This window comes from Schistocerca serialis, chromosome 10 (genome assembly GCF_023864345.2).
Source record: "Schistocerca serialis cubense isolate TAMUIC-IGC-003099 chromosome 10, iqSchSeri2.2, whole genome shotgun sequence".
Taxonomy (NCBI): domain Eukaryota; kingdom Metazoa; phylum Arthropoda; class Insecta; order Orthoptera; family Acrididae; genus Schistocerca; species Schistocerca serialis.
In genome coordinates, this window is record NC_064647.1 from 40,219,523 (window position 1) to 40,244,443 (window position 24,921).

The 24,921-nt window shown below is 39.3% G+C and overlaps 1 protein-coding gene across 1 annotated transcript in view; it reads right to left on the reverse strand.

Annotated features, from left to right (window-relative positions):
- The window catches only part of LOC126425214 (serine/arginine repetitive matrix protein 1-like), a 109,133-nt gene that overhangs the window by 19,683 nt on the left and 64,529 nt on the right, over positions 1-24,921 (reverse strand). Inside the window, exons 7-8 of the mRNA XM_050088171.1 lie at positions 19,491-19,648; positions 19,245-19,415 (exon numbers count right to left, since the gene is read on the reverse strand). Coding sequence (XP_049944128.1) covers positions 19,245-19,415; positions 19,491-19,648 — 329 coding nt within the window. The remainder of the gene's footprint in view (positions 1-19,244; positions 19,416-19,490; positions 19,649-24,921) is intronic.

Consider the following 24,921-nt stretch of genomic DNA (forward strand, 5'->3'; position numbering starts at 1 on the left):
GTCTAAACAGACATTGAATCATACTATCATGGGAAACTCCATACTGCATCCCCCTCAGATTTAGTGGTAAGAGGGCCCAGTGGACAGTCCGTATAAACTGAACTCAGATCAAGCATGAAAACAGGAAGAGGTGTACTGAAATGTGAAAAAAAGGCAAAGTAGAAACAGAGAGTGGTCCAAGAACAAGAAGTGTAATATGGAACAGGCAGGAACAGAAATGGCGGCGCGGTTAAGTGATTACTGTGTTGGACTATCAGGTGGGCGAGATGTGTTCAAACGTTCCTGGTGCCAATTTTTTTTTTTTTCGCTGTTCGCTTTATTCAAATTTGTGTCTGTGTCACAGTGTAACGTCTGTTTGCAATGGCAAGGTGTAAAGTAGGGACCTATTATGACAGTGTTGGGCCACACACAGTACGTGGTTAATATGATAGGAATCTCTTACCGACCCACCTCATTTGTACAGCTGATAAGTGAGATATGCCTCCTCCCCCAATAGAGGTGTTCGTATGAACGTGATCACTACCGAAGAAATGATGAAAACATAATAGTTTGCCACATAAGCTGCAACATATGAACGCAACAGTTTCACAATCACACAGTTTCTCAGTGCTCTGTCAAAACACAAGTTTTTAACGTTTTTGAAGTTACATTCCGTTTTGGAAGTCTTGAATATTGAATTCCTGTGTTGTAAAATAGTTCACATAAGTTTATTTGTTGTGTTCATTTCTGTGAGACATGCGTGTGGTATCTGGCCTGCTCCCACTATTCATCACATTTACTTGCAACGGTAACGTATTTTTACCACATGACTGACAACCAATGTATAATTTGACAACTACCAATATTAGAGAAAGATAACAAACATTTCAGTGACTGGACGGACTGTTCATAATGTTGTGAAAAAAAAAAATTCATGGCAAGAGGTAGCTTTCAACACGAGTCACCCGCTTTGTAGCTCAACACCATGACCTCATACCCACGATGCCGATGCTGTCTCAGGCTGCTCTTTTATCGCACTTTTTGTTCTTGGATCGTCCACTGTTTCTTTTTGTTTTATTTTTTTACCATTCACTACACCTTCTTTCTGTTTTCATGCTTCATCTGTGTTCAGTTTTTGATGGGATATCCACTGGACCTTCTTACCACTAAATCTGAGGAGGATGCAATAGGGACTTTCTCTTGTATGAGGAATTTGTACAGTACAACTAGCCAGTTTGAGAAACTAGGGAAACAAGAAATATTTTGCGATAATTTTGTTATTTAAAAAAGAGGGATTTGCTCTGATATTTCTTGATTTTCTAAATTTGTTCGTCCAGTAAATTGTTTATAAAAGCTATTAAAAGCCAAATGTAAGAGATTGTGCGATTTATTGTTAAGGCCAGATTGGCTATTATGTGTATCAGCCAGTCAGAGTACAGTGCGTTAGTGCGTATTTTGTGTAGTTGCTTTGTGATGACTAAAGAGTTCATTTCGAGGCTCAGCCATCATCCTGTTCAGATGCGGATATTAGGAGTTCTGAAGAGACTTACTAATCTTGCAGAATAATGAGAACTTGACCGCGGAGCGCCGCTAAGTGTATGCGAATGTGTGAGAAAAACGAAAAGGTGAAATTCCGGAAATAATATATAAACTGCGACTTTTGAAACTAAAATCCGCATGGCATGTTACACAAGCCATGACCACAATATGAACACTAATAGTGGTCAAAATGTGCAATATTTGAGCCAGCATTGTTTCACAGATAATGGGTATGAGGTTCAGTTCAGTTCCACCTTGGCTGTTACGAGTGACTATAATTACATGTGGGTGTTGAAACTAGAACTTAAGATTAGCACAGACTTGGCAGTGTTTTTGTATCACAGAAGGGCCAATATACCGAGGTTTTCACTCCCAAACTACCTTCAGTTAGTCCCTTAGTTATCTTGACATTGAGATACATTTGTTGCGTCTGGTGGATTTGTAAAATGCTATTAGTTTCAAGTAGCAAACATCATTAGTTTTTAACAGGGAGGGCATATGGACCGGACTGCAGAAGAAGAAATTCAGCACAAGATGAGTGGACGCTTTCTGCAGAACGAACGACAGTAGCCTTTCCGTTATAGGAGTTAATGTATGTTTGAACTCTGACTTTGCAACACTTAATTAAAGGATTACAAAACAAGTTTCATAATATTTATTACGTCTGACATCCATAGAATGACTTGTTCAAGAGGTTATCCTTAGTCTCTCCCTCAGGAAATTCCCTCTTCCCCACATACGCATATTACCTCGCATTAACAGATTAACTATTTGTGTCAGGATGTGACCTATCAATCAGTCAATTGTTTCGGTCTAGGTATGTCATAAAATTCCTTTATCCTCAGTTCAGTTCAGTACATCTCCATTAGTCAGACAATTCATCCATTTAATCTTCAGCATTTTTCTGCAACACTGCATTTCTAACACCTCTATTATCTTCTGGATTGTGTTGTTTACCATCCATTTTATGCTTCCTTATAAAGCTACATCCCAGATAAATACTCCCAGAATAATGGTCTTAAAATCCAAATTTGTTTAAAAAGTTAACATATTTATCTTCTTCACTAAAGGCTTTCTTGTCATTGGAACTTTGTCATTGTCAATTATGTTGCTCTTCAAATAACAAAACGTGTCAACAATTTTACTTTCTCATTCCTTAATGTAATTCCCTTAGCATTTCCAGATTTAATTAAACTACATTCCATTAATCTTATTCTACATTTTTTGATGTTCATTAAATGATTTTTTCTGCAGTAGAATAACCACTCCACTCAACTGATCTTCTGAGTCTTTACCTCTCTCTGACAAAATTACAATATCATCGAGAAAAGTGAAGTTTTGGTTTGTTTCTATAATCTTTAATCCTCTTTCCAAACTTCTCCCTTATTTCTGGGATCACTTAGTTAATTTACAGATTAAATAGAAAGTGTGATTACAATCTTGTTAAAATAAGTAGTAGAGCTTCGTAATATATTGAATTATTTGTGTAATGAATCTCTGTGTGGTGGTATTTTTGTTGGAAACCCTTTTCGACATTATAATTTACTTCAGGTCGCGTTTGCATGTACAGAAAATTTTATGGCAGCATTTTCAGAATGTATTCCATAAGATAATACTTGTACCAAAGCACATACCACAAGCTGACAGTGTCTGTGTATTGTTGATATCGCTAATATGCCTGTAATATTATTTGGTTATAAGGAATTTCTTGTGTCATGAACCATTATTGAAGGCAAAGGAAATCGTCTTTTACAAATGAGATATTGTACTCATGTTTTCTGTAGTCTGCGGAGTGACTCCCGACACATACCCTACGCTGCACTTACAGTTCACACGTATTAGAAGATGCATATGTCTGGTGAAGGGAAAGCATTAGTCCTAGTTTGATATACGAATTTCCAAATTATTTACGATACTCAGATATAACATTCCACATCTTCTGCAGTGAAGCTTATCTAGTCCTAATTGACAACATCTAAGAAATAATCTGACAGTGTACAGATTGCACCAAGGAAAGTATGGTGAATGCTGCTGTGCTATTACACACACATATATATGTCACCTGGAGTGTATTTCAATAAAATGATTCTAAGTGTGGAACCACATAACGATATAAGAAACTATTAAAGTTCTTGCTACTTCTTCAGACACACTTCAAAAAGGTAATGAATGTCTGCCTGCAGTAGTGGTTGTTCATAGTTTTATCACATCACGATGCAATCACACATACTGAATAATTTTATTGAAATGAAAGGACAGATTTCAGTGCAGTAAATCAGAAATGGGAAAAAAATAATATGAAAATATGAAAAACTAAAATCCAAAAAAGGGCATTGCCATAAATCTGATAGATGTGCCAATATCCTTCATTGTTTCTCTTTTCTTGTTGGGGCATTGATGTATAGAATTAATCACATGAGATGCTACCAATATTATCTTTGAAATGAAAGTGAAGCACATAAACATAACGTGAAAGTAAACTATATTCAAAGAAACAACACCCCAGATTATATATAAAATCGCATAATCACTTAAATAGCTGATAATAAACAAGATTCTGGTAACTTATTGCCTATTAAGATATAGTGAACAACTATTAATTCAATATAATTGGAATTTATGAAATGTTGAGAAGATGCAATACTGATTTTACAACTGAAGTAGGACAATAATCACAGTATGCATGTATGTGAACACCTCATCACGTTGTACTACAATAGAACTCTATGTTTCAATAAAATGTATGTTAGCGGAATTTTAATGCAATTTTGCTGTAGTACCAAAGCCACTTTGCTAACTAGGAAAACTAAAAAATCTCTGAAAGACACAATATTACAGTATCAACTAAATGAAACTATGTCGTTCCAGTGGCCTTTTCAATTGTCAAAATCTGTGATGTATATATGCAGACTAAATTGACAAATGAGAATTTGTACCAATGCCAGGATTTGAGGCCTGAGCTGCTGCTCAGTTGGCAGATGCGCTAACTGCTATGCCAGCTGGGCACAGTTGCATGGACTATTCAAGCATGGCCCCACTCCTCAATTCAAATTTTAATTCACACCTCAGCCTACCTAGTATTTGCTCTAAATTAAGACAGTATTGCATAGGCTCTCCAACAGTATTAGAATAACGCCTCAGCATAGAATGAAAAAAAAAAGAATAACAAATCGCTAATTGTGTTGTAAAGTCATACATAGACACATATAAAATGTAGCCAATCTTAAATTACAAGTCATCATTGAGATCAATAGCAGGATGGTGGACACCACTAAGCTTTTCTGTATGTTACAATCCTTATCAATATGAGTATATTATGCTTCTAAATGTTTCAACATCACCAACTCACTTTCCAGTAGGAAAGTCACCACTTAGAATTCAATATAAACTTCCCCGTTTCAGTCATGTATTTGTCTGGATACCTATCCCACCAGTCTATATGTGATTTTCATGACAGTTGGAAGAGAGCAAAGTGAACATTCCACATTTTCTTGCATCACTCCTGTCACATATAGTTTTTATTTTTATTTGATCTCATCTCGTGAGTGACACATATATGACTGTTACATAAACCAGCTACTTTCTTATTCTAGCAGGAATTCACAACATTTTATTACTTATGGTGCAATTTCCCAATTACACATGACTGTTTTCTATTCACTTTAGGCTGGCCGGAGTGGCCGTGCGGTTCTGGGCGCTACAGTCTGGAGCCGAGCGACCGCTACGGTCGCAGGTTCGAATCCTGCCTCGGGCATGGATGTGTGTGATCTCCTTAGGTTAGCTAGGTTTAATTAGTTCTAAGTTCTAGGCGACTGATGACCTCAGAAGTTAAGTCGCATAGTGCTCAGAGCCATTTGAACCATTTTTTATTCACTTTGAGTGGAAATAATATTTACAAAGTGAAACCCATAATTAAAGATATGAAAGGGACAAGTAAGTTGAAATTCTTTGTGTGCAAACAAGTGTTTCTTGTTAAAGTGGTATAGTTAATCTGAAAGTCCACTTCCTCATTTACTCCATAAGCATTTTGCTTTTTCCAAAAATGTGGCACTTCATGAATTATTTGCACTTACAGCTTTTGTGTTCCAGAACATTAGAATATGAAGTGTTATTTATATCCAAATTTCAATGGAATATTTTCGTAGCTCTGATTTTTGTTCTTCTAAATTTGCCCATATTCACTAGGAGAACTTGCTACTTTGACAATGTTCGACTCGTAAAATTAAATTCTTAGACCATTTTGGAGCCTCTTTGAATCCCAACACAAATTTAAACATTGCACATAATGAGTTAATCATGCTGGTAATAGTAAAGCAGGCTTGCTGACTTATTTACTATTTTTCATTCTCTTATTTTTCCCTTATTTCTGTTGAAACTGAAAATATCATAACATATTAAGATTTTATTCACATGCACATCTATAAGTAAGTGTGCAGGACAATACTTCAGGCACTCCACAAGAAGCAGCCAACTTTACATCTCTAGGCCACTTTCAGCCAAAATAGACAGTTCTAGGTTAGTCATTAAATATAATATATGAAGAAATAAATTTCAGAATAACATACATAACAAGACAAAAAAATTGTCAGTAACAAGGTAGATGACATACTACAGTCAGTCTGCATGTATCAAACACTACATTAACAGCATGTAATGAAAGAACAGTGAGCATGGGAGAAATTTCAGTATATACCATATCCACATTTCATCTACCTTACCTGCTACCAATGAAATTTGAGACTTCATTATTGAATGTAGCTTATCGATCTAGTTTAAATATTGTGACTCTTGACTATTAAAAACCTGATCATCATAAAAGCAACAAATATGAAGAAATTGAAAAAGATGTGATAGTGTATGACATTTAACGAATGTCAGTACAACCCATCAATAGCAAGACACACATTCAAGACTATAGATTATGATATAAGAGAAGGAGAATAACTAGATGAAGTAAGTTACATGATGACAATTATTTATTCCACTAGTCTCAGTTTCACAATATAATTGTTTCCTGCCTTTATTAGTAAAATCCAGTGTGTACCTTTCCACAGTTTACTGAGCATCTCAAGTTTTCCACATTAACAATCCAATGGTCCACTGCAGTAAGTGACAACAAGTGTCAAATTCATGTTTTGAAAACTGAAATAGCAGTCTGTGGCTTACGATAAGCAATCCAGGTCATTTTTACTCTTATATTTGTTTGTTGTTCTGACCATGACCTGAGTTATTGAACAGGTGTTATGAAGAAAATAAAAATGTGATTAACCAGTTCTGTAGCTTACTTGTCAATTTTTTGTTTCTTCAATTTTGATGCCTTAGCCATACAGTACTTTCATCTCAACACATAAGATTTTCATGTCTATTTTTGAACTTTCTCTATTAATTCCTGAGGATTGTCTACATTATGGACAAGTAGTATCATTTGTATTCACCTCTCGATTTACCATTTTAAGGAAATGAATTCTTTCTCCATGTGTGGATAAATAAGTTCTTGTGAAATTGAATCTCCTTACGTGACTTCTCTTTCAGCTATCACTGTCGACATGGGGTATTATGAAAACTGCAGTATTAAAATACAAATTCTTCAGTGGATGAACAATGGTAGACTTTATGACTTATTTCTCAATGGCTCATAGCTCAGATTTAAAGAGAAATTGTGTAGAATGCTCTGTTACAACCAATGAATCCCCTAGAAACTCGTCTGCCTCAGTCATTGTTCTATCCCATAATATGGTTCTTGGTCTGAAACTAATTCATCACATTACACTATCTTGTGGAGCCTCCTAATCCCTCACCATTATTAAAATTCAGACTTACTTCTATGTAGTTGATGATGATGTTAGCGAATTAATTACCTATTTGTTTACGACAATGTGTATTATAGAGAAAGAAATGAGAAGCAACCAACAAGAGTAATAACGTAAAAACATATGAAATTAAGAAGTATCTAGAAGAAAATTGATATGAAAGCTATGCATTTAGAATTTTAAGAACAATTTACAGTGTTTGTTAACTTTATGTTTCTGTTTGCTGCACTGAGTTTGAATGTATATTTTAGTGACCATTTTCGTAAGGCCTTATGTTTAGTCTGTTGCCAGCACAATTCTCAAATTTATTATACTGACAAAAGGTGCTGACGAAAAAAATCCATTAAATCATGAACAACAACCTAAATGACAACCACAAAACCAATATTGTATATTTCACACCGAAAAAATCTTCAAAAAATTCATAGAATACAGTAATTTAAGATGCAAACTTGGACAGAATCTGTACAGTTAAACTACACTAGACTAGATCAAAAGCTTATAGCCAAATGTTCAGAGTTTATCTGTCTCAATATAAGAAAAATCGACATATGTGAAATGATCTGCATGATATACAAATGATAATTACTCAGGAACAGCATTGTACAGAAATGGATTTGTGTCATTTTAACGTAAATGTGGTAGATAAATTTCTCAGTGATGATGGAACTTAACAAAAGTAATTCAGCAATGATAAGAGCTGTAGTTATCATGTAGCATGTTAATGCATCAAGCTGCAGTAGTGGGCACTAATGTGAAAGCTTCTTACTGACATAAACAGCAGTTATACCTTGTCATTAGCATTAAGAGCATAAAATAAAGGGTTTTTAAAAACTAATTGATGATTACAAATGTTATTTTATTATCTTATATGAAGACTTGAAAAATTATAAAAGTAGTATGTGATACATATTTATGTTCCTAAATTCCAAATAAGTCGCAGACAAAACTGTAAAATTAATAAATTTGTGGTAATAATTACTTCATTGCTGCTGATAATACAACTGAATGCAAATATCAGTGTTTAGTGGATGTTATTGGCATATCACAAACTACAAGTGGATTTTTCCTGCATTCATATTTGCGAATTTATAAACTGGTATCCTAATTCTATAGTGACTTAACAGAGACTATTTTCTTTCATTCAGAAAGGTACCAGAGATGTGACCATATAAAGTTCGAGTAAATTAAATAAATATCATTTAATCTGTATGGAAGCTATGACTGACAACTGAAGACATGTGAATTAGATAATTAAATCAAGCAAACCGAATTTGACAAATGTGTAAAAATTGATACAGTAGTTCTAGAATAAAAATAAAAGTATGTTCCACAAAATTCAAAATGAAACAAAATGTTTATGAGAAGAAATCTGCATTACCAACATCTTATTATTTCGGTTAAGTAAATGGAGAAAAGGGATAGCTATATCTGAAAAATTGTCAAATCTTGTAAAATTTCTCTGTTCACATAAAACTAAGAGACAAAACCCGCAGTTGTATTGAGACAGCTTATGTATTCCATTGTGCTCTACAGAATTAAAAATTATTGAAGCCTTACGGAGCTGTATAAAGTGTTTGTAGTGCCAACTGTCTTGAGAGATGTAGCACCCATAAAATGCTAATAATACGTTATTATAATCATAAGCATAGTTCATTTGGTATCAAAGTATTGAAAGGTGGACTTTGTCAATGTGACTAATCTAATTAAATAATTCTGTTTCTTACTTAATTATCATTTACATAAGAGCTTTATCAGAGGTTTGGAGGCCCCCAGTATTATAAGAATTTACATTTGTGCAATGTTCAGCTATAGTGCATCACACTGTGAAAAATATGTTTCTTAAAATTGGTGTTAGGGGTAGACGAGGTAACCATAATGTCAGTAAACACTGATAAGACTGAAATATTGGCAAAATTTTGCAAAATTTTCAGTCAGCAGCAAATAGTAAACTACAGCCTCCATAATTACTGACAAACTTAGATGAAACCAACTGAGTGAAGTACACTGAATGTTTTGGTTCAACTTTCTACGTAAAGGACTAACAACACTTTATATTTGTTGTTGTTTTTCTATCATTCATTATGCACTCAATTAAAATTATGTAGGATATTGCAGTTTTGAAAACACTGTTTATAATGCAGTGCAATGTAGGCACTGCTAGGAGCAGTTTAGGCATTTCATTTTGGTATAGAAGATATTGAAATAACTTTTGTTCTAGCAACTGAAGCAAATGACCAAAGCACTAAGAAGGTTGCCAGCAAATTTGGACTAAACATAATCCAAGCCAAACCAGAGTACCTCGTTATGATGCGTGGTCATTCTCAGACTGCTGATCATCTACAATCACTGCAGATTGGGGACCAGTCCTACAAGAGAGTGCAAGAATTCAAATACCTAGGGGCATGTTTCACTGAGAACTCGTCATGTGAAGCAAAGATCAATGCCAGAATACAAGCAGGAAACCAATCTTACCACAGCCTAGCACAACTGCATCGGTCCAGACATCTCTCCAGACAGTTCAAGATTCGACTCTACAAATCCCTCATCCAGCCTGTTGTTCTATATGGCTGTGAGACATGGAGTATCCGGAAACAGGGCTTCCATAAGCTCCTGGTTTTTGAGAGAAAAGTGCTTCGGAAGTTCTGGATGCAGATAGGGGGGAGTGGTGGATCAGATACAACCAAGAGCTTTATGAACTATACCAGCAGCCCAACATAGCAGGAACTGTCAGAGGCAAACGAATGCAGTGGGCCGACCATGTGGCCCGGATGGAGGATCACAGATGGCCTGGGAAGCTCCTGGATTTCACACCTACAGGAAAGAGAGCGCCAGGGAGACCCAAGAAGCGTTGGAGGGATGGACTTCATGAAGATTTAAACCAAGTGTCAACTGATGTGAATGGGTGAGGCATAGCAGCAATGAACAGAATACAGTGGAGGAGGAAACTTGTAGATGTGTGCGGTCCACTGGACTTGATCACGTAGTAGTAGTAGTAACTGAAACAAATGCATCAGTCATTTCGACAATATATCCTACATATATTTATATATTTAGTTCAGAAGGTACTAGTAAGTATCAATATAGGAATAACTATGTATCCACCACTTTCTATCACTTCTGATATTGTTATTGCAGCATATTAAAAGTAAAGCTCTGTGGAAAAATGAATAGGCCTAAATAGACACTCTTTCGACTTTAAGCTCCATGGCAGCCTAAAATTAACTATTCAGCCCTTTTACAATGATGACCTGAAACTTAGAGCAATAAGTGACGAGAGCCTAACTGAAATGCTAATAATAGTTAAGACATTTAGTGATGACAGTTTCATGTAGCTCGAAACTAGCAAGTATGCGAGATTAAGTGTTGGTGGAGAGAGATTGTGAAGGTTGGAGGTACCAGAGTTAGAAATTTGTAAGGGGGAAGAAAATAGGAATTACACATACGAAAAAGTAAGAAACTGTTTATTATTTCAAAAATAAGCACCATCATTGTTGATTCAACTGTCCCATAGTGAGATAAGAAGGTCAATGAAGTCATAGAAAAATGTTTGCAGCTGTTTACAGAACCAAGACAGGCGTTGATCTCTTCGTCCAAAGAAAATAGATGCCAACGAACGTCTTTCTTCAGAGCTCAAAAAATATCGCACTGGGAAGAAGTGGGGAAACTGCTGCAGTATAGTGAAACAACTTTTACAACATAAGGACACCGCCACAATCCTGATTTCTCCTCATGTGATTTCCACATATTTCCATGAAGACATTGACCCTATTGTATCATGTGGGATGCTTCTTTTAACGTTGATGGCCATTACTTTCAAAATAATTAACAGTTTAGTTGCTTTTAATCCATCAAGTTTCTTTTTAATTTGGCTCATCAGTATGGAATATGGTGACACATGTAGAGAAAAATCCCGAAACTGCAAAGAAAGAGCAAGATAAGAATACTTCAGGAATACATTAGGAAGGTTAATCTTATGCTAAGAACTGAACTGAACTCCAAGAACACAGTTATGGATGAAGGATCACTTTTTGTTTGTGTAATTGAACACAGCTCTACTCAGGTAGGCTCGATCAAACAATACGTTTTATCTGCAGATCATAAGACAAGATGTTGCTTGTTACTTTTGGTGAAGTTCGCTCAAGACAACAGACATTCCCTGATACATAGGAAAGGCGTAGGGGTTTGTGGGGGTTGGGGTGTGAGAGGGGGCTGGGGGCTTAAATACAAGTAGAGGCAGCACATAACAGTTCAGTAGTCTGTATGTAACCCAGCACTTGAATGGTCTACGAATGCTATAAGTTTCTCACATTTTTTCAGCTACGGCAAATAAAGTCTACTGTAGTGGGCCTAATATGATCGAGTGCACTGAATGATTAGTGAATAAGATCCTTGACTCTGTGTTTACTGTTACTTGTGGGTGATCCATTAGTCAATCAGTTGTGCAGTCCTGAGACATTCTTATTTGAGGACGATAGCGTGAAGTTGAGTTTTTCAGAGAAATAGTTCCGTTATTTGTGAAACTGCGAGAAATTGTCAGGTACAATTTATCGTCGAATGACAACACGTTTATATGATTTTCGATGAATGTTAGAGGCTGTGTTTGCAGTTTCTTTGTAATGAGAGAATTTTGTGATTATCAAGAGCTTTCCTATGTTGTGCAGTCTATTTGTCAATAACAAGATTTTATTTCTCAAAAACTATTTTTTTTTTCAAGTAAAACCCAGCTCCATGATTGATAGCAAAAGTTTGAATTTTTATTGTATGTGCGTTGTCCCTTACGCCACACGAAGCAGCAAACTGTTTCTGTCAATTAAATACGTTTAGAGTAGGTTATTTAATTTTAGCTGCTGCAGCTGCTGCTTTATTCATTTATTTATTTTATTTACATGTCAAGGTCCGCAGAACCAAATTGAGGAGCAGATCTCCGAGATTAGGGAACAGGTCAGTACATGAAATTATAACATAAAAGTAATAACAGATAAAAATAAAATGTTTATGCACACAAAAGAAGTCAGCTTAATTCTTCACGGAACTCCTCAACAGAACAGAAGGAGTCACCCCTGAGGAAACTCTTCAGTTTCGATTTGAAAGCACGTGGATTACTGCTAAGATTTTTGAAATTTGTAGTAGCTTATTGAAAATGGATGCAGGAATATACTGCATACCTTTCTGCACAAGGGTCAAGGAAGTCCAATCCAAATGCAGGTTGGAGTTCTGGAGCATATTAACTCAGTGAAAGCTTATTCTTGGCAGTAAGCTGATATTGTTATCAAGAAACGACAGTAAAGAATATATATATATATATATATATATATATATATATATATATATATATATATATATATATATCTTAAGAGGCTAATGTCAAAATATCGAAACTAGTGAACAGGGGTCGACAAGAGTTTTGCAAACTTGAAACACTTATTGGGACAACTGCCCGTTTCTGAGCCAAAAATATACTTTTAGAATGGAAATAGTTACCCCAAAATATATTACCATACAACATAAGAGAATGCAAATAAGCAAACAAGCACTTACTTCAGATACCATACACATACTTAAAATGGCAGCATTAAATCTCTGAACTAGATCCTGAATGTGGGCTTTCCATGAGAGTTTACTATCTATCTGAACACTTATAAATGTGAACTGTTCAGTTTCACTAATCATATGCTCATTCTGTGAAATTAAAACGTCAGGTTTTGTTGAATTGTGTGTTAGAAATTTAAAAACTGAGTCTTACTGTGATTTAGCGTCAGTTTATTTTCTACAAGCCATGAACTTAGGCCATGAACTGCACTATTTGAAACCGAGTCAATGTTGCACACAACGTCCTTTACCACAAAGCTACTGTCATCAGCAAACAGAAATATTTTAGAGCTACCAATAATATTAGAGGGCATATTATTTATATAAACAAGGAACAGGAGTGGCCTCAATACTGATCGTTGGGGCACCTCCCATTTGACTGTACCCCACCCAGATACCACATCACAACCGTTCTCAACACTGTGAATAATGACCATTAGCTGTCTCTTGTTATTGTTAGTGATGAACCAATTTTGAACTACTTCCCGTATTCCACAATGGTCCAACTTCTGGAGCAATATTTTGTGGTCAACACGATCAAAAGCCTTAGGTAAATCAAAAAATATGCCTATCGTTCAGAACCGTTTGTTTAACCTATCCAGTACCTCACAGAGAAAAGAGAATATAGCCTTTTCAGTTGTTAAACGACTTCTAAAGCCGAACTGCACATTTAATAGCAAATTATGTGATATAAAATGATCATTTATCCTTACATACAGAGCCCTTTCAATAACTTTAGCAAACACTGATGGCATAGAAATAGGTCTAAAATTGTATACATTATCCCCTTCTTCCTTTTTATAATGTGGCTTTACTAGTGAGTACTTTAATCATTCAGGAAACTGACTGTTCCTAAAGGAAAAATTACAAATATGGCTAAGTAGAGGGCTAACATTTGCAGCAGAGTACTTCAATATTCTGCTAGGCACTGCATCATATCCATGAGAGTCTTTTGTCTTCAGTGAAATGAAATGCCGTGTGGCTAGGGCCTCCCGTCGGGTAGACCATTCGCGTGGTGCAGGTCTTTTTAGTTGACGCCACTTCGGCGACCTGCGCGTCGATGGGGATGAAATGATGATGATTAGGACCACATAACACCCAGTCCCTGAGCGGAGAAAATCTTCCACCCAGCCGGGAATCGAACCCGGGCCCTTAGGATTGACAGTCTGTCACGCTGACCACTCAGCTACCGTGGGCGGACTTGTCTTCAGTGATTTTACTATTGTACTAAGTATCCCTCTTGTCAGGATCATAGTGGAGAATTTAAGACATCAGTCTCAGAACGGCGCTATCCAAGAGAGTTATATAAATCCCTGTAGAAACTAGATTTTTATTTAGTTCACCAGCAATGCTCAGAAAATGAGTGTTAAATACTGTACACATAACTGATTTATCAGTAACAGAAATATTTTTAGTTACAACTAACTTTATATCGTCGACCTTGTGCTGCTGACCAGACATTTTCTTCAAAACTGACCATATGATTTTAATTTTATCCTGTGAATTAGCTATTCTGTTACACACCACATGCTCTTTGCCTTCATACTAATATTTTTAAGCAACTTACAGTACTCTTTGTAATGGGCAACTATAGCTTGATTGTAACTACTTCTAACATTTTGATTTAATTCCTTCTTTGTACTAAATGATATTGGTATATCACTAGTCAGGCACCCAGGCTGCCTTTTACTGCTAGTACTCCATTTACAACGTTCTAATGGAGAGCAGCTCTCAAAGAGCATGAGAAATGTGTTAGGGAAAGCATTATATTTGTCATCTATGTCATTGGCGCTATAAACATCCTGCCACTCATGTTCCTTGACGATTTTTAGAGAGCTCACTATTGCTGTTGGATTAACTTTCCTACATAATTTGTAATTATATCTGACATTTGTTTAAAAACAAAACCCTTTCAGTGTTAAAATGTGTGTATCACGGTCTGAAAGGCCATTCACCATTTTTACTAACAAAATGCCCATCTGGCAATGAAGGATGATTAAAAATATTGTCTGCAGATGTGCTACTGTTCCCCTGCACTGTAGTTGGGAAAACCACAGTCTGCATCATACTGTCAAGACAGATCTCATCTCGCATTCTTGTGAAAACAGTGCATAGTCAGGATTGTCAGGTGTCATGCAAGCAAGTACATTAATTTTGACTGAATGGCATTGGAATTTTTAACAGTTATTTTCTTCCGAATAGAGCAGCAATTTATTTTTCGTGGATGTGATTCGTCTAGTACTGCACTTCATACAACGCGTCGTCCATAATGTGCTTTGATATTGAATTATAGTTACAATGTTTTCGGCGAGAGCACATGAGGAGAAAGTTTTTGGAAGAAATGTATTCAGTTTCCTCAAATTCAGACAAAATTTTAATAGAAAGCTTACAATGGATCAAATAATACAATTTATGTTTGGAGATGAAAACAGCACAATTATTGCCCAGGGTAAGAAGGTACCAATGTAACGTCAAAGCGGAATCTCAGAATAAGATAAAACTATCTTTGCAAAGCATATTGAGTGATCAGATTCATCTGTCGCTTAAAATATGAAGAATGAGAACAGAGTAAGAAGCTATAATAGTTGGTCCACAACGTCTAGCGTTGACGGCGAAGAAATATCGTAATGCAGATCACCCAAGAGGAGAGATGTCGAATGTGTGGAGTACACTGTGTTGTTGTATGTCAACCGTAAAGATGATCACGCCCATTAATCGATGTATCTGGGCTGTTTGATGGGAAAATTAATGACAAACTTCTGTGAAGAAATTGAAATTTAATGATCCAAGCGTCAAGGCCAGTACAATGTCGAACGTTAAAATTGATGTCATCCCTGTAATCCTTAGTGTCCGGGGCGAATACAACATAACCGGGAGAGCAGCCTATCTAGAACTCTAGACTGCAAGACCGTGAATTACAATACCGTTAAAAATAGCCCACATCTCGCGTAAGGAACTAGAAAATCACATGAGTCACCAGAATTACTCCTGTACAAGCTGCAGGTATCCCAGAGTTAGATGTGCCTGTATCCCACAATGTTATCTCCATTTGGAAAAAAGACAGAGAATAAATGGAAGTAAAGGAGAGAAATATCAAATACTACAATTATGCCTCTGTACAAAGTATTGTGAGCCTTCACCATGCCTTTAATAATTCTGAACTAAAACTGTTCTACCTCTGGGTTACACCAGCCTCAGTAAGATTCGTATCGCAGCACTGATACTATGTGTATGGGATTTTTATCCTCGGAATACAGCCTAACGGCGCAACAGAGCTACATGAACAACTTGACTACCAGTAAACAATGAAGGATAAGAAGAAAAAGACATTGCAGAATCTGGAGCAAAAGGTAGGAAGAGCACAGCTGCTTACGTATGAACTTGTAATTCATCAGTGAAAGAAGAGACCGATACATATCTGAAATTGTTCATTATGATACTGTTTTGAGTTAGTAAATTGCGATACATATTTACAGATGAGTTACAACATTTGAGCTAAGTCATAAACACCATTTTCCTAAACTCCCAGAAATTAATGTGAGCAATATTTTCACTTATAATTAGGGCATTATGTCAGTTGTACTAAATAGACAATAAAAGGGATAAACAGTTAGTGACTATGTTAATTAATATAGGTACTTTTTATGCTTTCTGCTAAATACAAGCTGAGAAATTCGTGATAATTTAAAATCGTAAGAGTTTCGTTGGAAAGTCAAAAATTAAAACTTATTATTCTTTATTTTATGCCACCTCAATGGCTGGAATAATGTGGGTAAATTGACTGGAAATAATCTCATTGAAGCAATATTCTCAAAAATACTAATGTAAGCAAAATAAATTATTTTTAGAACATTCTGTGACAAACGATGGCTTAAATCAAAGAATAAATACACTGATTTTGTTACATTTAAACTGTAATTTCATTATGTACATATAATCATTGTCTATTGCTTTCCTTACAGTTTATAAGTAATTTGAAAAGGTTATCTCCCTGAAAGCTCACACGCCAAAACAGGATTCACATAAAGGGTGAAGGAGCGACAGTTATGTGTTTTCCTTGTTACGTATTATTCAAGTATTCAAAATGTTTGAGGCCTTTGTTATATAACTTCAAGATTTATAAAAAAAATAAGTCACTTGTTCCATTTGTTGTGCGAAGAATAAGTCCTGTGTTAGTTGTTTGATGTTTATTTTGTCTGGAATATTTTTTAGAAAATGTGTGTGGAAGTAAGGAAACAAATAGATTCATTGGATATAAGTAGCTTAATAAACATGTTTAATAGCTGTGAAACCCCTGTAAGTAGAGAACATGATCGAATCTGGAAACAAAGTTTGAGCCATCATGACTGAGGGTGAGTAATGAAATTAAATATTGTTTATGAGTCTCACTGTCTGTAATAACTTCCCACATACTCAGATAACTGTGATTAATACCAAACAGCACTAATAAAATGATTCAATGATATGGGTACTGAAGCATTATTAAGTTACATCAACTTATTTGGCGGTTATAAAGAGATAAACTTTACAACATGTGTAGCATATCAAGAGAGTGAGAACTAGTACTTGGTTTTAGAATCACATTTCCGCTCTGCAGTGGAGTGTAGGCTTAGATGAGTTTAATGGCAGATTAAAACTGTGTGCCACATTGGGACTTGATTCTGGGACCTTTACTTTTCGCAGGAAAGTGCTCATCTGGCTACACTTCCCACGTATGTCTTACAACATGTTCTCCCAGATGCACTTCTAGCAGTAGCTCATCTCCTATCTTCCAAACTTCCCAGAAGTACTCCTGCCTAATTGCAAGAGTATCACTCCTGGAAGAAAGGGTGTTGCGAATATGTGGCTTACCCATGGCCTGGGCAATGCTTCCAAAATAAAGTTAGTGAATTGAAGAGGGGACCACTGCTGCCAGCTGCAGCAGGACATTAAGCAGAATCAGCGGCGACGAGCGCAATTGTGTATTGGGCAGGGAATCGAACCCGAGATCTCCAGCTTACTAGGCAGGTGCTGTAGCCACTGCACCATCCGGGACACACTGTTACCACAAGTGCACTATCTCGGTATGCCCCACAGCCGATCCACACTTCCAACGAGCGCCACCTACATTGCCTGTCCACTATACTCCTGTTCGCTACTCACAGATACTCACATGAGGTTGGATGTATTTGTGTATTCGCATTGAAGCAAGTGGATACAGGCTTATGAATTGTCAATATGCATGGTGTCCGTTCCTTTGAGAGAAGATGCCATGCAGATCCTGCAGCTGTCAAATACCAAATTAAATTGAAGGGGGGGGGGGGGGGGGAAATCACTGCTGTCAGATCCAGCGGGACATTAAGCAGAATCAGTGGTGATGAGCGAAAATGTGTATCTGACCGGGATTCGAACACAGGATCTTCTTTTTACTAGACAGGTGTGGTAGCCACTGTGTCATTGGGGACACAGCGTTATTGCAACTGCACGGACTATCTTGGTACATCTCACAGCCGATCTCGCTGCCGGTGAAGCAGTGATATCCCTTCAAATTATGTATAATGCTTCACAACTGTGGGATCTATATGTTGTCTGTTCTTTCGAAGGGACAGACATCATGAATTCAAAGGTTTGTAAGATAGAAGACGAGGCAGTAATGGAAGTATAGTAGTGAGAGGCCCACCGGTTGGCCGTGCGGTCCGACGCATGGCTTTCTGGGCGGGAAGGAGCAACTGGACCCTGGCATCAATCTGCCCGGCGGATTTGTGTCGAGGTCCGGTGAACACGCCAGTCTGAGGATGGTTTTTAGGCCGTTTTCCATCTGCATTGGCAAATGCGGGCTGGTTTCCTTTATTCCGCCTCAGTTACTCTATGTCGGCGATAGATGTGCAAACAAGTACTCCACATACGCGTACACCACCATTACCACACAACCATAGGGTTATACTCGTCTGGTGTGAGACGTTCCATGGGGCGGAGTCCACCGGAGGCCGAACAGCACGATAACCCTGGGTTCGGTGTGGGGCGGCGGAGGGGTGGCATGGACTGCGATAGTCGTCGTTGGATTGTGGACCACTGCGGCTGCGGCTGGGATGGAGCCTCTCCATTGTTTCTAGGTCCCCAGTTAAGATACGATACAATACAAAGTAGTGAGAAATTGCTGTGAGTTGTGCTCATGTAACACATTCGGTTGAGAAGTTGGGCATGAAGGGCGAAGGTCCCAAATAGTAGTCCTGGTGTGGCATGCAGTTTTAATCTGCCATGAAGTTTATTTGTGGATGGCTGAATGCGCCAGGCAGAGGAGATAGAGAGGAACTGGACACAGCGCAGTGAGCGGCGCGCGCTCACCTCGCGGTCCCTGTCCGGAGAGAGGTGTGTGCGCGAGTCTCGGCGACCGCGGCTGTAGGAGGCGGAGTCGGGGCTGAGCGAATCGCGGCGCGCCTTGCGCCCCGCCCCCGGGCCCGGAGGCCCCCCGCCGCCATCGTCGGACGCGGGCTGCAGGTCTGGCGACAACGTGGGCTGCGAGCCGCGCCGCCCGCCGCCGCCTCCGCTGGAGCTGCCGCCGCTGCCCGACGACCCGGCGCCGCCCCACACCCCTGGCGGCAGCGAGCTCTCGTCGATGGCCGTCGACTGGCGCGGTAGCCGCGGGAACTTGCCCGAAGACTCCTTGCCCGACGAGCGCCGCTCCGGCGACGCGTGGGACCGCGAGTCGCGCCGGCTCTTGTAGTACACCTGCCGGCAACAGGGGCTCGCTACAACACCGCACTACTCTCACCTGCATCTTGCTGCACACTATTAGCTCCATGTGAGAATATTTGCCAGACCAGTACTCGGGTCTAGAACCCATCATCAGTGACTCTTCATTGACAGAAGAAACCGATAAATGGAAACATGTTGTTGTTGTTGTTGTTCATGTTGTTGTGGTCTTCAGTCCTGAGACTGCTCTGATGCAGCTCTCCATGCTACTCTATCATGGGAATCTATCCATGCTAGCATGAGTTTCTTAGAACTAGATACCTTAGGGGTTGCGAAGCAAATCGCTTGATACGGGCAAGTCTTCATGTCCAGATTGTATACCGATTAGGTTCCTTCCAGATTAAGCTGATACAATAGCTGCCTGCTTAGGAATCATATACAACCGCTCGCTCACCGATAGATCTGTACCTGCAAATTGGAAAATTACGCAGGTCGCACCAGTGTTTATGAAGGGTAGTAGGAGTAATCCGTCGAACTACAGACCTATCTCAAGGACGTCGGTTTGCAGTAGGGTTTTGGAGCATATACTGTATTCAAACATTATGAATCACCTCGACGGAGCGATCTATAGATACGTAATCAGCATGGTTTCAGAAAACATCGTTCTTGTGCAACGCAGCTAGCTCTTTATTCACACGAAGTAATGGCCGCTATCGACAGGGGATCTCAAGTTGATTCCGTATTTCTACATTTCCGGAAAGCTTTTGACACCATTCCTCACAAGAGACTTCTAATCAAGCTGCGGACCTATGGGGTATCGTCTTAGTTGTGCGACTGGATTCGTGATTTCGTGAAAGGAAGGTCGCAGTTCGTAGTAATAGACGGCAAATCATCGAGTAAAACTGAAGTGATATCAGGTGTTCCCCAGGGAAGTGTCCTGGGACCTCTGCTGTTCCTGAACTATATAAATGACCTGGGTGACAATCTGAGCAGTTCTCTTAGGTTGTTCGCAGATGATGCTGTAATTTACCGTCTAGTAAGGTCATCCGAAGACCAATATCAGTTGCAAAGCGATTTAGAAAAGATTGCTGTATCATGTGGCAGGTGGCAGTTGGCAGTTGACGCTAAATAACGAAAAGTGTGAGGTGATCCACATGAGTTCCAAAAGAAATCCGTTGGCATTCGATTACTCGATAAATAGTACAATTCTCAAGGCTGTCAATTCAACTAAGTACCTGCGTGTTAAAATTACGAACAACTTCAGTTGCAAAGACCACATACATAATATTGTGGGGAAGGCGAGCCAAAGGTAGCGTTTCATTGGCAAGGCACTTAGAAGATGCAACAAGTCCACTAAAGATACAGCTTACACTACACTCGTTTGTCCTCTGTTAGAATATTGCTGCGCGGTGTGGAATCCTTACCAGGTGGGATTAACGGAGGACATCGAAAGGGTGCAGACAAGGGCAGCTCGTTTTGTATTATCACGTAATAGGGGAGAGAGTGTGGCAGATATGATACGCGAGTAGGGATGGAAGTCATTAAAGGAAAGACGTTTTTCGTCGCGGCGAGATCTATTTAAGAAATTTCAGTCACCAACTTTCTCTTCCGAATGCAAAAATATTTTGTTGAGCCCAACCTACATAGGTTGGAATGATCATCAAAATAAAATGAGAGAAATCAGAGCTCGAACAGAAAGGTTTAGGTGTTCGTTTTTCCTGCGCGCTGTTCGGGAGTGGAATGGTAGGGAGATAGTATGATTGTGGTTCGATGAACCCTCTGCCAAGCACTTAAATGTGAATTGCAGAGTAATCATGTAGATGTAGATGTAGATGTAGATCATGTGCAAGCTTCTTCATCTCCCAGTACTTACTGCAACCTACATCCTCCTGAATCTGCTTAGTGTATTCATCTCTTGGTCTCCCTCCACTATTTTTAACCTCCACGCTGCCCTCCAATGCTAAATTTGTGATCCCCTGATGCCTCAGAACATGTCCTACCAACCGGTCCCTTCTTCTTGTCAAGTTGTGCCACAAACTCCTCTTCTCCCCAATTCTATTCAGTACCTCCTCATTAGTTATGTGATCTACCCATGTAATCTTCAGCTTTCTTCTGTAGCACCATATTTCGAAAGCTTCTATTTTCTTCTTGTCCAAACTCTTTATCGTCCACGTTTCACTTCTATACATGGCTACACTCCATACAAATAATTACAGAAACGACTTTCTGACACTTAAATCTATACTCGATGTTAACAAATTTCTCTTCTTCAGAAACGCTTTCCTTGCCATTTCCATGGAAACATAAAATGTGTGTAATGTACAAAATGCATTCCAAAAGTAATGCGACCAAATTCATAAAAAGTCATTTATTGAATATATTCGTACAAGTAATCAAAAATTTTCAAAATAGCACCCTCTTGCAGAGATACACTTCTGGAGGAGGTGTTTCCACGCCTGGAAAGCATGTTGGAATGCCTTTTCCGGAATGTCCTTTAGAGCTGATGTAACATGCGGCTGGATGCTTTGAATCATGTCCCAATGTTTTCCTCTCATGACTCCTTTTAACCGAGGAAACAAAAAAATGTCGGCAGGAGCCAGGTCAGGACTGTTGGGAGGCTGGGAAACCAATGGGGTCTTGGTCGTGGCCAGGAAGCCGTTGACAATGAAGGCGCTGTGACTCGGCGTGTTGTCGTGGTGAACTTTCCACGTGTCCTTCATGTCGCTTCGGCAGCGCAAGACTATCCTTTTCAGTCTTTTGGGCACTAAACTGTGTTCACTGTAGTCCCGGTAGGTACGAATTCGTGGTGGACAATGCCTCTGACGTCAAAGAAGACAATGAGCATGGTTTTGATCCTGGACTTGCTCATGCGTGCCTTCTCGGGACGGGGCGACGATGGGGTGTGCCTAACTGAACTCTGCCTTTTTGTCTCAGGGTCGTACGCAAAAATCCACGACTCATCACCAGTGATAACTGAGTTTTTCACACATTTCCACCATTTCTCGGCAACGAAGTAGTATCTCGTGCTCGTTTTCGTGGGTCAACACTTTTGGGACGAGTTTGCACACACCTTTCTCATGTTAAAATCTTCGGTCACAATGCAGAAAACGGTTGATTTGACATCTTTATAGTCTGTGCTATCAATTGAAGTCTCAGCCGTCAGCCAAATAATCGCTCACACGCTTCACATTTTTGTCGATTCGTGCGGTTGATCGGTCGATGGCCGTCCACTGCGGGGTTCGTTGGTGATTTCCTCTCAGCGCTCCTTGAGCGATTTGTGCCTTCGGAAAACTTGTGATTCGGACAACCAATGAATCCCAAAGGCATGCTGAAGTAATGGAAACGTTTCGGTGGCGGACTTCCCAAGTTTAACGCAAAATTTGATAGCGTACCGTTGCTCTACAGAATGATCCATTGTGCCGTGTTACATAAACTCACAATGGGGTTGACGGAAACGCACGACCTAACTCTCCGGCAGCTCGCTGCCGAATGAGACAAGAGCGTTTTGAAGCCAACACCCCCCTCCATTTAGCCCAGCCGGTTACAACACGCTGTGGTTGCGTCAGAAAAAATTGGTTGCAGTACTTATGGAACGCACTCTGTAAGAACATTCTGTACACATTTCTGTACAAAGGTAAGGTTACTCACATATTGTATACGTCTCTATCAAATGACGAGTGTGGCAAGTATGAAATTGTTGTGACTAGTCGAAACTCATTCGGCCACAGCTGTGAGTTCTCTGATTATTCTGAGAGAAGGCTCATCTCAATGCAACATATGCTATGTTGGTTCACTTTATTTCACAAACGGATAAAAGATTTGCTTAACTTTAACACAGTCCTTTGCCACAGGATTGGTTGATAAGTTACAGTTACCATTGACTATTGAAGCATCACTTGATGCACAGGTTAACAAACTATTTTCTTGGAGTACAGTATTCCACATTTAAATGAACCTGGTCCATCAGTGGTCCTAAGTACGATGTCGACTGGTGTGGTTGAATCTCGAACTGGGCAATGTCTCAAGTTGAGGGCGCTGCAGAAGTAATAGGGGAAGAGTGTTCCTTCAGGAGCGTGTCTCGTAAGTCAACGCCGATTGCAGCGAGCCCTCACTAACCTCCGTGGTATCGATTCACTTTGCTGTGGCACAGCGATCTCTGCACGATACAGCAGATATTTCCTGGTGTTAAAATTGATGTCCATCTAGAAAAACATACACGGGCCAGTCACATCAATGCGACCACCGCCTGTGTTCGGCGTCAATGTGCAATAACCAATCACAGACGGCAGGTGGGACAGCAACAATAGTGAATATTATATAACGCGTATTATGAACGGAGGTGGGGACGAGGGTCGGAAAAAAAAACAGTGCAGTACTGCCGAATTAGAGCAAATTAAATGCTGTCCAGAAGGGCCATTTGGTTTAGTGACAAGTGATTAAGTCGTCGAAAGTGCACATGAACCAATAGGTTACCAACAGTGTCTCCTCAATGACTGTTGAGCAACCTGCTGTTCATCCACGTTGAGGGCTGAAATATCGCAGACGGACGTCCACTGAGAGGCAACAGGATGTCTTCTCAGATGAATCACTTTTTATGCTCCATTGCATTCATGGCTGTTGGCGTGTACGGCGTGAAACGTGTGCAAGCAGAGGGATCCAGGCCAGAGGAGGAAGCGTTATGATCTTCGGAATTTTTTCGTGACACTCCCCAGGTGACGTTGGTATTCTGGAAGACACAATGGATCAGCAAAAGCATCCGTCTAATTTTGGGGACCATGGCTATCCCTACATGCAGTTTGTCTTTCCGCGGCACAATGGCACCTACCAGCAGGACAATGCAACATGCCACATAGCTGGCAGTGTAAGTTAGTAGTTCGAAGAGCACCTCGATGAGAGTTTGATGCACTGCCCTGGTCACCAAACTCCCCAGCTGTAAATCCAGTCTAGAATCTGTGAGACCTCCTCGATAGGGCTGTTCGTGGCATGGATCTAGTGTAGGTGTAGGGGTACACGGCATGGCTCTAAATCCCTGTCGGTACCTTCCAGAACGTCACCGACTGTCTTACTGCACATTTCGCAGCGTTCAGCGCTGCAAAACGTTGTTATTCAGGCTCTTGACAGGTGGTCGTATTAATGTGACTGGGCAGTGTAGAACCCGTGGACTTTTGAAACTTAATTATAAGCATGTCTACGTGATCACATTAAAGTCGATTACCTGCCTAACCTCTGTGGTGCACAGGTTGTCGTGTACTGTCAAACGCTAAATGGGCACATTTCTTGGTAGTGTTTATCATGGGGTGTTCAGTGTTTACCAGTTATAAAAAACAGA